A 15,892-nucleotide genomic window follows, 5' to 3' on the forward strand; every position below is an offset into this window, starting at 1 on the left:
TCACTGACATCAAGAATAGAAAATTATTTGCAATGTATCTTAGAAAGTCACAGAGCGTTTTATTACGCGGTGACTACGATTCATTTACGTAAAGCTTTATACAACCAATTTTGTTTTTTTTTATATGAATGTGTTCTTTTTATTATTATTATTATTATTTAGAAGAATATTGTATAATAATGTGCAGGTGTATGATGGCTGTAAAGTACAGGCTGCTTTTACTTCTGTGTAATTTATTATAAGATTGTATGTGCTGCTGTTATACGTATATATCTGACAATGATTGACTATTAAATTAGGTGCAGATTTTGCAAGAAAGCGTCTGGGATCGGTGTCCGCACTGACATCAGTCCAGTCTGTTTGTGGTGATTGCGGTGAAGGGGGGGTTGGGGATATTTTTTATTCACTTCCTTAGGCTATGTTCACATCTGAAAATCAGGTATGTATTAGCATAGAGCAGGGGTAGGGAACCGTCGGCCCTCCAGCTGTTGCAAAACTACAATTCCCATCATGCCTGGACAGCCGAAGCTAAAGCTTCGGCTGTCCAGGCATGATGGGAATTGTAGTTTTGCAACAGCTGGAAGGCCGAAGGTTTCCCATCACTGGCATAGATGTATACTGACATATACTGTGGCGTACTCATAGCTGATCAGTTGAGTTGATACTTATAGGAGGAGATTTATCAAACATGGTGTAAAGTGAAACCGACTCAGTTGCCCCTAGCAACCAATCAGATTACACCTTTCATTTTCCAAAGAGTCTGTGAGGAATGAAAAGTGGAATCTGATTGGTTGCCAGGGGCAACTGAGCCAGTTTCACTTTACACCAGGGGTGATAAATCTCCCCTATAGTGTATACTGTGTTCTTTGTGCGAGACTTGTCGGCCATCACCTCTCATCTCATTGGACCTGGACTCCCAGCTACGAGGATTTGCCACAAAATGACTTGTTAAAGTGTCCCTATCATTCGGAGAAACTTCTGACATGTCACGTATGTCAGAAGCATAAGGCTGCACGCACTGTAAGGGTGCCTTCACACCTACCGGATCCACAGCGGATCTCACTTCTGCGGATTCGAAGCGAGAACCGCTGCGGATTCGGTATCAATTCACCCCTATGATAGCAGATATTCGCAGCGGGATTTACATCCCACTGTGAATATGTGCTTTAACTCCCTGGTGCCCGCACCCCCGCTGTCACATTCCCGGCGCATCCCCCCCATCCCGGCCACATCCCCCCATCAGCCCACCGCTGCCCGCATCCCACCGCCGAGAGCATACAGTACCTGCTCGGCGGCGCGGCTGCAGTGAGGCTGCCGACTCCGTTCCCGCTCAGATCAGCTGAGCGGGAACGAAGCCGGGAGCCTCACTGCAGCCACGCCGCCGAGCAGGTAATGTAAGCTCGCGGCGGCGGGCTGGAGATGGGCTGATGGGGGGATGTGGCCGGGATGGGGGGGGATGTGACAGCGGGGCTGCGGGCACCAGGGAGTTAAAGCCCATATTCACAGCAGGATGTTAATCCCGCTGCGAATATGTGCTATCATAGGGGTGAATTGATACCGGATCGGCAGAAGTGAGATCTGCTGTGGATCCGGTAGGTGTTAAGGCACCCTAAGGAACATTTTGCGTGGCAAAAAAGTGGGGCCACATAGGGACAACAAGAGGCCACGTCAAGGCCCAAGATGCGACTTTTGGGTTGTAGCCACTTGTGGGTAAGAGCCTGGCCCTGTTTATTTACTTAAAGGGGTAGTTCACAAAAAAACTTTCAAATCAACTGGTGCCAGAAAGTGCTAAAGATTTGTAATTTACTTCTATTAGAAAAATCTCCAGTCTTCCAGTACTTTTCAGCTGCTGTATGTCCTGCAGGAAGTGGTGTATGCTTTTCAGTATGACACAGTGCTCTCTGCTGCCACCTCTGTCCATGTCAGGAACTGTCCAGAGCAGGAGCAAATCCCCTTAGAAAACCTCTTCTGCTCTGGACAGTTCCTGACATGGACAGAGGTGGCAGCAGAGAGCACTGTGTCAGACTGGAAAAACTGCCCAGAGCAGTAGCAAATCCCCCATAGAAAAATCTTCTGCTCTCCAGACTGGAAAGAATACATAACTTCCTGCAGGACATACAGCAGCTGATAAGTACTGGAAGACCTAAAATTTCTTAATAGAAGTAAATTAGAAATCTCTGCCACTTTCTAGCAACATTTGATATGAAAGGGTTTTTTTTTCTGTGAACTACCCCTTTAAGGATCCCTACACTGTGGACCTCCAGCTATTCCAAAACTACGATTCCCATCATGCCTTTACAGCCAAAATATAGGCTTTCGCTATCCAGGCATGATGGGAATTGTAGTTTTGCAACAGCTGGGGAGTAACAGGTGACCCATCCAGTGATACACGATTGCACATTTAAAACTGACATGTAGCCTCAGTTTTAACACTAACTTCATCTTCATTGTGACCATGGCCATAAATCTTACAACACAATTTATATGTGTAGTTATTGAAGTACTACAAATAGCAGACGTGCCTGCTGCTGTGATGTGTTCAGTTCTGGTTGTAGCCACCAGGTGTCTCACTACTGTAGGAAGTATAGTACAGTCATGTGATTAGTCACGTGAGCAGCGCCGCAGGGATACAAGAAAAGCTAAAACGCCGGTATCACGTGATCAATTTTTATTTGTCTGCGGCACATTCGTCGTTCCTCGTTCATGGCCAGGTCTGTAATTTAAACAATTATCAGTGCTGCTCATAAACCGGGACTTTGCCCTGCTTCTCTCGGTTCTAGGTACAGTGTAAAGGGGAAGGAGGTAGATTTTTTTTTCTACTATGGCGAATGTGCGGATGAGAATGGTCAGAGGCGAAGATTGCGCGGGAGGTTTGAGCCGGGTTTGGCGGCAGAGAGGAGCCGGGGGGGATGAGCTCCGGGAGAGGGCGATAGACAGGGGGCGTCTGTGTAATACCCGGCCACTATGGACAGACCTGCTAGGTGAGTGATCGCAAAGCATGGCAGTATGGGCATAAAGCAGTGTGGGCCTCGCCAGCTGCTGCAGAACTACAACTACCATCAGGCAAGACGGTCCTAGACGTCGACTATCACGTCTAAGCCCTGCCTAGTATGATGGGAGTTGTAGTCTTTCAGTAGCTCAATTAGCAAGATTAATTGGAGGCGGGGCCATGTAATAAGGGGGCGGGGCTAGTGAGCTGGACAGACATGTGCAGCCTGTTGCCCGTAACAACCAATCACAACACAGGTTTTTATATTTCAAAATGAAAGCAGCACTGTGATTGGTTGCTGTGGGTTACAGGCAGACATGCACCTCTTGGATTGCTGCTCCTGAGTGGTGAACGCTGCTCATGATGACTGTGTATTTGTGTATTTCAGGAGTAAGAAATCAGTGGATTATTCCCAGTTTCTGGACCTGGACGATGATGGTAAGTATAAGCTGCTCACTACGGAGGTGAGGGTTTATTTAGTATGTGTGCGTCACGTGACTGTTTATGGATCTTTTAAGCTACAGCTATACGTGGCCTAAGGGCCCTATTACACGGGACGATTATCGTGCGAAAAATCGTTATATCGTATGAATTTAAACGATAATCGCTCTGTGTAATTGCAGGCAACGATCGAAAAATCGTTCGTGTGTCGTTGATTTAGATCTGAACCTAAAATTATCGTTAATCGTTTGCTGTAATTCCACGTTCGTTCGCTCAGGTTCCGCATTTGTCCACTAATCGTTCAGTGTAATTGCGCATTGTCCATTGTTTTCCTGGGATCAGAAGGAATAAACGATCATAGTAACAATCGTAACTAACGACTAACGTGTAATATGGTGAACGATTTCAGGTTAACGCTAAACAATCTCGTTTGCGATCGTTAATCGTTAAAAATCGCTCTGTGTAAACGCACCATAAGATGTATGTGTCACAGCCAAGGGGATGGGGGTCACCATGCAGCCCACCTTATTTACATTTTAGATGGATTTCTATTGCGGTGTTCACACGAAGCGATAATTAACCCAATCGATCTTTTAACGATTTTGAAGCAACAATTTGATTTTTATAACGATCAGCGTTCAGACGAATAAATCTTTCGTAAGAAAAATCGTTATTGCGATCGTTTTTAAGATCGCTTAAGCCAATCTGTCATATAGCGTGAATCTTTGAAAGACTGTTTACACGAAGCGATCTGCGAATTTTTAGCGAACGACCAGCGACGATTTGAGAACATGGTGAAAGATCACAATGAACGATTTCTCGCTTGATCGTTTGCGGTGTTTACACGAGTCGATTATCGTACACGTACCAATACATAATTCTCATCTGTTGGGGGCCACTAACGAGCACCAACCTGCGAGATCGGTGGCTCGTTTGCGACGCCTTTACACTGCACAAAAAAACTTGCAGATGGGCTGCATGGCCGATCCTTGAAAACTGACAGCACAGATATGTATATAGGATTTACTGTACATATGGGATATGAATTTCTGTGCTGTCAGTTTCCAGATCACAAGCTGCAATCTATACTTACCAGCCACGCTGCTTGTGATTCAGAATCTTGATTTCCGGTCCTTGTGCTGGCTGTATCTTCAGGCCCCACCTCCTCCGACTGTCAATCATTGCAGAGGAGACAGCCGCCTTAAGTTCCAGCAGTTGTCTGAGGAACAGATAAGTATACACTGCTGCTTGTTATCTGGAAACTGACAGCACAGATAAATACATATTCTATATGTACAATATATACATATCTGTGCTGTCAGTTTCTCTTTATCTTTCTTGGCTGCACACACCCCTGTTTACATAGTAAAATCTGCAGCTGATAAAGTTGCAATTAGCCGATAATCGGGGGGTTGCCTCGGTCTTTGGCTGATCGCTGCCCCTTTTACACAGGACGATTATTGGCTGCAGCAGCGTCTCTAGGGACCCTCCTGGCCTATAATCGGCTCGTGTAAAAGAACCCTTAAGGCCCTATTCCACTGAACTTTTTCGAACGATTATCGTTCATAAAATCGTTCAAACGACCGCTCGTTAACGATATTCGTTCAGTGGAATAGCTATAAACGAGCGAATGACAACAGCAAAATCGTCGTTGAGTCGTTCACTATCTTTTCTTAACATGATGGAAAAAAAATCGTTGGTCTTTCAACAATAATTCGCCAATCTTTTCGTTGAATAAAAAAATCTTTTAGTCGTTCTTGAAATGTCTACCTACATTTCCCCACGTTTGAAACGACCATGTAACGACCGCAAAAAAATCGTTACACTACAGATATCGTTCACGTTCCCACACGTATTATGTGTTATCGTTCGCTTAAAAAAAAATCGTTAAATGCTCGTTAACGAGCGGTCGTTTGAGCGAGCCTATGAACGATGAACGTAAATGAAGCTGAATTGTAACACTAGACATACCCTGAGGACAGGGGTGGCACTGTTTTGAGGGGGGAGCTATGGTTTGCTAATGCTGGATGATCTATTTCAGAAAGTTTGTCCTCTCCGCATGAAGTCCCGACACATAGACAGTTCATTTGCCGTCACCTCTGGTTAAACATTACTGTGTTTTTCATCCCCATAACTTCTCTCTTCTTTCCTAACAGATGGCGACTTCGCTTCCTCTCCACCTGTAAGTAAAAAAGCGAGAGTGGAAACCAAGAAAGAGAAAAAAGAAAAACCAATAAAGAAAACTTCCATAGAAGAGGTTGTTGTGACGCCAAAGAACTCCCAGAAAAAGAGGCGAGTGCCCAAATACCTATATACCGGGACATCTATTGTTCCAAAATATATATGGATTATTATTGCTCCATTGTGAAGCTTAGCTGCTCCCTGTATAGAGACTTTTAATCCAGGCTTAGAAAAACATGGCCACTTTCTCCCAGAAACAGCACCACTCTTGTCCTCAGTTTGGGTGTGGGGTTTTGCAGCTCAGTTCCATTAAAGTGAATTGTAATACTGCACACAGCCTGGGTCTGGATGGCGCAGTTTTTGCAAGAAAGTAGCTGTTCTTTCCTGGATAACCCCTTTAAGGGACAACAATGAGTCTGGCTCTGTGGAGGTTACCATGAGGCTTGCACTGCACCATGCACAATGTATTGTAGTTGGGACTGGGTAACAGTTATCTGGTCAGCAGTGAAGCAAGAATGATTTTGTTGCCTTATCCCATCTGTCAGGACATAGGATACTTATGGAAGGGGGAAGATAGGTAATCGCATTCATCAATGATAAAGGATGACCTTTTTTGTTTTTCTTTTTGCTTTAGGTTGCCATTAGAAGATAAACTTTACCAGAGGGATTTAGAGGTTGCTTTGTTGCTATCAGCGAAGGAGACTTCTGTTATTATAGAAAATAGAGAGAATATACCCAGAAATGGTAAGTACTATTTCTACTACCTCTTTGTAACAGTATTGCAGAAAGTACAGGAAACCATTCCTTATCACTTTAAAAGAGTCACTGTCGTTTAAATTGTTTTTGCAGAAATCAATAGTACAGGCGTTTTTAAGAAACTTTGCAATTGGTTTTTTTAGCGGAAAAAAATGCATTTTAATCATGAAAAAGCAGTTTGAAGCTCTCCCCCCTGTCTTTATGGTTTTCTATGGAGAAGGGAGGGGTGGAGGGAGATGAGGCACCAAAACAGGGCAACAAAGAGTCAATTTACAGCTACATCACTGGGTTATCTCCTTTGAAGTCAACACTGACCTCTCTGACCTCTGAATACCGGCTTTCTTACAGCTCCCTCTGTGTAATCCTTTGTTCTCTGCTGTGACAAATCTCCCTCCTCCCCTCTCCATAGGTTACACAGGGCCCGACTGATGTAAAAGAGTCGAGATTTCCTGATAATGAGCAGTGAATGAGAGAGAAGGGGGGGGGGGGGGGGGGCGGGGAAAGTCTTTTTGAATGCAGATAATGGTAGATTTGCCTAATAAACCCAATTACAAAGTTTCTTAAAAATCGTCTGTACAAAAAAAAAAAACACAACAGTGACACTTTAAAGCATTATTAAAAAAAACCTCTTGACATGTCATACATACCATATATGTAAAAAGTATCCAAATATTGGGGTCTGGATGTGTAGACCTCACTGCACTTGAAGAATCTTTGAAAAGTACTTGGCTGAGCGCTTCTCTCCTTGGCTCGCTCCAGGAGACCGGTGCCATAGACTTGCTAAAAAATCTGTCTCCTCTAGTGAGACTTAGGGTCCTATTCCACAGGCCGAGGAGGGCCCGTTCAACAATGTAAACGAGCGGCGATCTGCTAGATCGCCGCTCGTTTACTGGGCCTATTCCATGGCTTGATGATCGTTGAGCGAGGGCTGCAGGGAAATCGTTACCGATGTCCTTGCAGCATCATACATTACCTGTCCAGGCTTCTTCTCCACGCTGTCTTCATCCCTGGGTCCCGCGCTTTCTATCTTCAGAATGGCCATTCTGAAGATAGAGAGCGCGGGACCCAGGTATGAATACAGCGCGGAGAAGAAGCCTGGACAGGTAATGTATGATGCTGCTGCTGCTGCTTGTGAAATCGTCGGTCGCCCGCCGCCACCGCTATTTAACCGTAGCGATGCGCCGTGGGGGAACGATGATTGTAGGTCTGGCCCTAAATGAACGATCAGCCGATGACACGATCATCGGCTGATCGTTCTCTCTATTTCACCGAATGATAATCGGCCGAATCGGGCCAAATGGGGCCGATCCAGCCGATTATCGTTACTGTGGAATAGGGCCCTTGGGGCCCTATTACACGGAGCGATAATCGGGCCATGCAATAGAGAAAACGATCAGCCAATGAAACGATCATCGGCTGATTGTTGGTTTAGGTTTGGAGTGGACCTAAAATTGTCGGGTGCTGACCGCACATTGCTACGTGTAATAGTGATGTGTGGGTGAAAGCTGACAATTGCCCAAACACCTAATACCTTACCTCTCCCCGCTCCCAGTCTTCTCTCCTGTGCTCCACAGCTTCTCGGTTCCTGTGGCTGCAACGTCTGAGCGGCCTGTTAACTGACAGGTCACTCAGCAAATTATTATAGGCCGCGGTGGTCCCGACCTATGATTGGCTAAGTGGCGTGTCAGTTGACAGGCTGCTCAGATGCTGCTGCTGCCGCCGCCAGAGCCGGGAGGCTGCGGAGCCCAGGTGAAAACACCAGAAGCGGGAGAGGTAAGGTAAGTTATGTTTTGGCAAGGGCTGCATGGACATCGCTAACGATATCCATGCAGCCTCTACTGCACAATTATCAGGCCGTCTGATTTGTTTTTTCAAATGATAGTAACATTTCATAAGATTGCGTATACACAGGATAGAGGTGGGCATCTATATCCTGGACCCAACTATCCTAGAAATACGGAGTCCCGTTACCTTAAATCCATCTGTTGAGATGGGCGCTGACTTCAATGTCCTGTGAACACAATAGAGATAAACCTATATAGAACAGTCTTCATTGAGCAGGAGGATCAATTAGACAACTTAGCCCAGAATTAGCAAACTAGTCAAGTGGGTGGTCCCACTAAATGATTGACAGCGCTCTACATGCACATTTGTGTATACGCTGTCAATCACTGAGTAGGACCCTCATGACTACGTAGCCCAGAATGAGTAGTGATTTACATAAATAAAAGGGTATCCTCTTCTTTAAAAATTGGGGGACACGTATAATGTAGATTTTGGAGTCTAAGAATAATGTGTCCATACAGGCACTGTGCTTGGAGTCTTTATTCTGCAGATACCCCATTCCAGCTAATATCCTAGTGTAACCTTTCCTTTGTTTTGTGTTATCCAGACGGTCCAGAGGACGCATATAAGAGAATTAAAGATCCCGACATGTCCGATGTCTCTTTCTCAAACTGCAGCGTTGACACCAGCACTTTAGGTAATGCTCTTTTTTTTTTTTTTCTAATGGTTTCCTTTTCACAAAGCATTCATGTCCGCCCTAAATAAACTGATAGTATAAGCAAAGATAAGAAATTTAGCAATATATCTTATCAGAGCAGATATCACTGCAGTATACTTATTACGTATTACTCTGGTCTGCAGCAGACCAGATAGATGGATTGCCGAGCCGAGATCAGCGTCAGTGTGACGCTGAGGCCCGGTAAGCAAAAAGATCCCCCCCCACCCCCCCAACTAGACACCAGGGAAAGGGGCAGATCATACATTTAAATGCAGCTGTCAATTTTGACAGCTGCATTTAAATGTAAAATTAGCGGGTGCAACGATCAGACCGCGCCCGCTAATAGCCGCGGTCCCGGGCTACACATAGCCCTGCGACTTCTCTCTGAACGCCCCCGCCCGCATCAGGCGTACTGTTATGTCCTAATGCGGGAAGGGGTTAAAGAAGTCACAGTCTCTGGGTGGGATAGCAATGTGATGGCCCTCTGGGCATGATTGACAGTGCTGTATCAGCAATACATCACAGAGAAGCGAGCCTGGCATCACGTAAGCGGATATGGCAGGTATGCACAGTACATCGGTATCCTACTGCTCGTGTCCAAAAAATAGACTCAAACACGTTCTCCATGTGTTTGAGGCTATTTTGGACTCTCATTTGCATACAGTACATTTGCAGGATATACCGAGCAGGGATGCAGGTAAGCTATATATGTTTGAGAAGTGTGTAAGGGGATGTATTAGTATGGTTGGTTAGCATTGTAGTGATTTTTATGGTCATTCACTGAGATGAGAGATTACTTTCCTATATTCTCCACAGGTCTGGATGAGATCACAGATGACAATGAAGAATCGGGCAGAGGTCGCAGGCAGGCCGCATCTAAGGCCATTACCGAGCAGAGGAAACTTCTGAAAGAAGAAAGTGGGGGCGAAGAGGAGGAGGATGAGTTTCATCCAGTAGATGGCATGTACCGGCCTCTGTAGGGACAATTTCACATGTGGGGATACCAGCTTTGTTTGCACACTGATCTCTTACGGTCCTTTTACACGCATTGTATTTGGCCGTGCAAGGACACAAGCGAACGGCGATTAGCAGCAGTGCCCTAACAAGGCACAATAAATAGAGTGGCCAGGCCAGACTAACGATCCTTGTATCGTTCATGCAGCCATAAACATTTATGGTTATTGGCCGCACATCCATCACACAGGTAAAAAAAAAACTTTACATGCCGCAATTCCCATTGATTGTAGCATCAGAGTAATCAGATAGCAACTGGCACCCACAGTGTATGGTGTGGTCCTGGCTTCTAAGTCCCTCACATACATGTACGCCATGGGTCGCTAGGGGTCACGTCTCTGTTACTCAAGAAAAAAAATTTGACATGTCAAAATGGCTGTTGTCGGGGTGCTGAGATTCCTACTAAGCACTAGAACAAGGTAGGAAGCGCCCAGCTTAGCACTGCCTCCTTGCTGGTTTTATAGAAAGCCTATGAGCCCATCTCCAACAGCAAGGGGGAGAAGCACCAAGCCGGGCACTTCTGCTTTGTTTCAAGTGTACCTGTCATTTAATTATTATTATTATTATTGTTATTTTGCAGAAATCAATAGTACAGGTGATTTTAAGAAACTTTGTATTTGGATTTATTAGCCGTAAAATCAATTTTTACCATGAGAAAGCAGTTTGAAGCTCTCCCCCCTGTCTTCATGGTTCATGGAGAGGGAAGGGGTAGAGGGAGATGAGGCACCAAAACAGGACAACAAAGAGTTAATTTACAGCTACATCACTGGGCTACATCACTGGGCTATCTCCTCTGAAGTCAGCACTGACCTCTGAATACCGGCTTTCACACAGCTCCCACTGTGTAATCCTTTGTTCTCTGCTGGCGACTAATCTCCCTCCTCCTCCCTCCCCTCTCCATAGGTTACACAGGGCCCGACTGATGTAAAAGAGTCGAGATTTCCTGATAATGAGCAGTGGATGAGAGAGGAGGAGGAGGGGGGGGACCTGGGGAAAGTCTTTTTGAATGCAGATAATGGCAGATTTGCCTAATAAACCCAATTACAACGTTTCTTAAAATCGCCTGGACTATTGATTTCTGAAAAATAAATAAATAAATAAACAATGGACAGTGACACTTTAAACCGATGGAGAATGTTTCCTTGGATTTGCACATAAAACAGTAGAATTTTCACATGCAGAAATCTCTGCCCTGTGTAGAGATAAAAACTCTGCCCCCCATTGGGGAAACAGATGATTGTGCATCAGCTAAACTTGTCCACCCTCCTCCTAATGGCAGATGATGAGGATTCTGAGAGCGACGCAAGTCTCAGCGAGGAAGATGAGGAATTTGTAGTCAAGAAACCTAAGAAACCAGCGGCCAATAAAGTCGCTAAAGAAAAGCCGAAGAGCGGAAAAAAGGAGAAGAATGTCCCGAAGCCTCAGAAAGCCGGTAAGATGAGCTGACGTCTCGCTGTTTTACGTAACAGGATCTGCTGAGTTGCTTGTTTTATGGCTATGCTCAGGCAAATCTTGCTTTTAAACTTTGCTATAATCATAAATTTTTAGGGGTACCAGAGGTCGGACCCCCCCCCCCCCCATCATAAAGTGATGGCATATATTGAAGTAATATGTCCATTTCAGCTGCATGAGAGTCTTTTTATACCAGTGACCGTATCCAGCTTGGAGCTCAGATCTCTGCGATCAGCACTGAAAGGGTTTCCTATAAACAGGATCTTACCGCTTACCCTGAACAATTCAATTCTCCTGCAGATCATATATAGAGTTAAAGGGGTTATCCAGCATGAGAAAAAACACAGCTACTTTCTTGCAAAAACAGCACCATCCCCTGTTCTCAGGTTGTGGGTGGTATTACAATTCAGCTCCATTCACTTCAATGGAATTGAGCTGCAAGCCCCCCACACCCAAACTGAGGACAAGTTTTTTCCAAGCCTGGATAATCCCTTTAAGTGTCTAAATCACTCATTCAGCTCCTGGCTGGCCAGATACTACATCAGCTCTGCTCTTCCTATAGCACAGAAGCTCAGTGCAGATGATAAGGGAGAGAGGTGAGACTTCAGATGAACCCCGACTCTCTTCACCGCCATCTTTAACCCTGTATTACTTTACCTTTTATGCAGCAAAAGAACCTCATACTCCAGTGACCATTAAAATAAAACCATTGCCACCAAGGAAGGAGCCAGCGAGTTCACCTGCTGCTTCTAGGCCGTCAGCCCAACACAGTAGTCCCCCAGTGGGCATGAAAAGAGCAGCATGGACGCCTCCAGGTAACCCCATTACCCCTAAATGATCACCTGTCTATTGGATAGGTGATAAACAGCTCCTCTCCTGTCCTCAGTTTGGGTGTTTGGTTTGCAGATCAGTTTCACTGTAGTGAATGGAGCTGAATTGTAATACCACCCACAGCCTGAGGGCAAGGGTGGTGCTGTTTAAGCAAGAAGCTGTTTTTTTCTTTTTTTCTTTCTAATGTTTGATATATATATATATAGCGTTAATCTTCAGTCCTTTCTCTCGGCAGCTTCATCCGGCGCAGGGCGGAGTCCTCTGACTGGAGTAACGGTAAAGTCCCCTAATCAAGGTCTGCGCCTCGGCTTGTCCAGACTGGCGAGGGTAAAGCCATTACATCCAGCCACTCCCCTGCACTAATGGAGAGAATACCCACCGTATACGTCTACAGTCACATGGCACAGCCGGAGTATGGAGGCCGGTGAGCCAAGACTCTGAGGCGTCTGGCAGCCATCACTGGTCAATGGACTCCTTTACCCTATGGACAAATTCCCAGCAGCCTTTACTGCAATATACAGGACTTACAGGTCACTGGTGAAAAGTAATCATTTACTGGTTTTGTACAAAATGTAAAATTTTATATTATTCCCACCGATATTGTCCATTTCTGTCACATTTTTACAGTCCTATTTATCTGCTTTTAAAGGAAGCGTCCCAAGATTAAAGGTTATTATCTTCTATCCACAAGCCGACAGCTCGGACCTCCCCATGAGAAGAGATGAAATCACGAAAGGGGGGGGGGGGGTAGTCAGTTTGCCCCCACCTATTTTTTTTTTTTTTTTTTTTTTGTGTCTTAAAGGGCAACTCCAGTGATTTTTGGGCGACCAGTCCAGTTCTCAACTATAATCTTTACAAGGCTAAATGAATTGCGCGGTCGGACCATACAGATAATCGCTGGATTGTTTGTGCAGCCTAATAACTTCATCATAGTCCTGTTTACATGAGAAGATGTCTGGCTTGTGATGATTTTTAAAGTGTCACTGTCATTTTTTTTTTGTTGTTTTGCAGAAATCAATAGTCTAGGCGATTTAAAGAAACGTTGTAATCGGGATTATTAGGCAAATCTGCCATTATTTGCATTCAAAAAGACTTTCCCCAGGCCCCCCCACCTCCCTCCTCTCTCTCATCCACTGCTCATTATCAGGAAATCTCGACTCTTTTACATCAGTCGTGCCCTGTGTAACCTATGGAGAGGGGAGGGGGGAGATTAGTCGGCAGCAGAGAACAAAGGATTACACAACGGGACCTGTGTGAAAGCCAGTATTCAGAGGTCAGTGCTGACTTCAGAGGAGATGGCCCTGTGATTTAGCTGTAAATTAACTCTTTGTTGTCCTGTTTTGGTGCCTCATCTCCCTCCACCCCTCCCCTCTCCATAGTGAACCGTGAAGACAGGGGGGAGAGCTTCAAACTGCTTTTTCATGATAAAAATGCATTTTTGGCTAATAAACCCAATTACAAAGTTTCTTAAAATCGCCTGTACTATTGATTTCTGCAAAAGAAAAAATAAAAAAATTTAAACGACAGTGACACTTTGAGGTCCGCTCAATACATGTGATGTGATGGCGTTCGAGTTGAGCGCGGCTTCACCCTGCTCCCATCGTTCAGCATTTGATTACCGGTGGCTGAAGAAGTTGGATGCAGCCCTCTAGGGAGTCCTGAAAAACATGGATGCAGCCGTCTGTCTTGTATTGTGCCCTTTTGTGGTGTATTTTAGATGTGTGTAAATCGCTGTTTTTACCCCCTGTCTCCAGTTCTGTGTGAAAAGGGAAGAATCACATTGTAATATAGTCTGTCCTGCATGGAATAAAAGTGAGTATCTTATTAATTATTTGACACTTTTTTTTTTTTTTTTTTACATAATAAAGGAGAGAACAGACAACTGACCGGATTTGCCCTTGGGTTTGGTTGCGTCTATATTCCACATGACTAATAAAAATGAGGACCGTTATACGGGATAAGTCAGTGCTCTATTAACCATAGGTAATAAATAAGTGTTGAGGACTATTGGTTATATAGCTGATCCTGCACAGAATTGTGGCCACACTTCTCTGTAGTGTCAGAAATTGTGACCCATAGTCAGATAAATCTATCTACATCAGGACTACAATTCCCATCATGCCTGGACAGCCAACGCTTTATCACAAGACTGGGGAACCTTCTGCCCTCCAGCTGTTGCAAAACTACAACTTATCTTCTACCCCCATACTGCACCACTACTACCCCCAATACTGCTCCACTACTAACCCCAATACTGCCCTACTACTACGCCTAATACTGCTCTACTACTACCCCAATACTGCTCCACTACTACGCCTAATACTGCTCTACTACTAACCCTAATACTGCTCTACTACTACCCCCCATACTGCTCTACTACTACCCCCAATACTGCGCCACTACTATCCCCAATACTGCTCTACTACTACGCCTAATACTGCTCTACTACTACGCCTAATACTGCTCTACTACTACCCCCAATACTGCTCCACTACTACCCCCAATACTGCTCCACTACTACCCCCAATACTGCCCTACTACTACGCCTAATACTGCTCTACTACTAACCCTAATACTGCTCCACTACTACCCCCAATACTGCTCCACTACTACCCCCAATACTGCCCTACTACTACCCCCAATACTGCTCCACTACTACCCCCAATACTGCCCTACTACTACCCCCAATACTGCTCCACTACTACCCCCAATACTGCCCTACTACTACCCCCAATACTGCTCCACTACTACCCCCAATACTGCTCTACTACTACCCCAATACTGCTCTACTACTACCACCAATACTGCTCTACTACTACCACCAATACTGCTCTACTACTACCCCCAATACTGCTCTACTACTACCCCCAATACTGCTCTACTACTAACCCTAATACTGCTCTATTACTACCCCCAATACTGCTCTACTACTACCCCCAATACTGCTCCTAATACTGCTCTACTACTACCCCCAATACTGCTCTACTACTACCACCAATACTGCTCTACTACTACCCCCAATACTGCTCTACTACTACCACCAATACTGCTCTACTACTACCACCAATACTGCTCTACTACTACCCCCAATACTGCTCTACTACTACCCCCAATACTGCTCTACTACTACCCCAATACTGCTCTACTACTACCACCAATACTGCTCTACTACTACCACCAATACTGCTCTACTACTACCCCCAATACTGCTCTACTACTACCCCCAATACTGCTCTACTACTACCCCCAATACTGCTCTACTACTAACCCTAATACTGCTCTACTACTAACCCTAATACTGCTCTACTACTACCCCCAATACTGCTCCACTACTACCCCCAATACTGCTCCACTACTACCCCCAATACTGCCCTACTACTACCCCCAATACTGCTCCACTACTACCCCAATACTGCCCTACTACTACCCCCAATACTGCTCCACTACTACCCCCAATACTGCTCCACTACTACCCCCAATACTGCTCTACTACTACCCCAATACTGCTCTACTACTACCACCAATACTGCTCTACTACTACCACCAATACTGCTCTACTACTACCCCCAATACTGCTCTACTACTACCCCCAATACTGCTCTACTACTAACCCTAATACTGCTCTACTACTACCCCCAATACTGCTCTACTACTCCCCCCAATACTGCTCTACTACTACCCCCAATACTGCTCTACTACTACCCCCAATACTGCTCTACTACTAC

General features: G+C 45.1%; 1 protein-coding gene across 1 annotated transcript; it reads left to right on the top strand.

Annotated features, from left to right (window-relative positions):
- The first annotated feature begins 2,844 nt into the window (after window positions 1-2,844).
- Window positions 2,845-12,950, top strand: RAD51AP1 (RAD51 associated protein 1). The gene is made up of 9 exons (XM_069968414.1): window positions 2,845-2,981; window positions 3,378-3,427; window positions 5,587-5,722; window positions 6,246-6,355; window positions 8,760-8,849; window positions 9,687-9,823; window positions 11,133-11,316; window positions 12,005-12,151; window positions 12,403-12,950. The coding sequence occupies exons 1-9, from the start codon at window positions 2,965-2,967 to the stop codon at window positions 12,528-12,530; spliced, it is 999 nt and encodes a 332-aa protein (XP_069824515.1). The 5' UTR covers window positions 2,845-2,964; the 3' UTR covers window positions 12,531-12,950.
- Window positions 12,951-15,892: the final 2,942 nt, after the last annotated feature.

This window comes from Dendropsophus ebraccatus, chromosome 1 (genome assembly GCF_027789765.1).
Source record: "Dendropsophus ebraccatus isolate aDenEbr1 chromosome 1, aDenEbr1.pat, whole genome shotgun sequence".
Classification (NCBI taxonomy): domain Eukaryota; kingdom Metazoa; phylum Chordata; class Amphibia; order Anura; family Hylidae; genus Dendropsophus; species Dendropsophus ebraccatus.

Bases quoted from the DNA above. Each gene is read 5' to 3' on its own strand.
- RAD51AP1 (XM_069968414.1), top strand. The intron at 5,723-6,245 runs GCGAGTGCCCAA...TTTTTGCTTTAG, and splicing joins AAGAACTCCCAGAAAAAGAG to GTTGCCATTAGAAGATAAAC. The intron at 12,152-12,402 runs GTAACCCCATTA...TTCTCTCGGCAG, and splicing joins AGCAGCATGGACGCCTCCAG to CTTCATCCGGCGCAGGGCGG.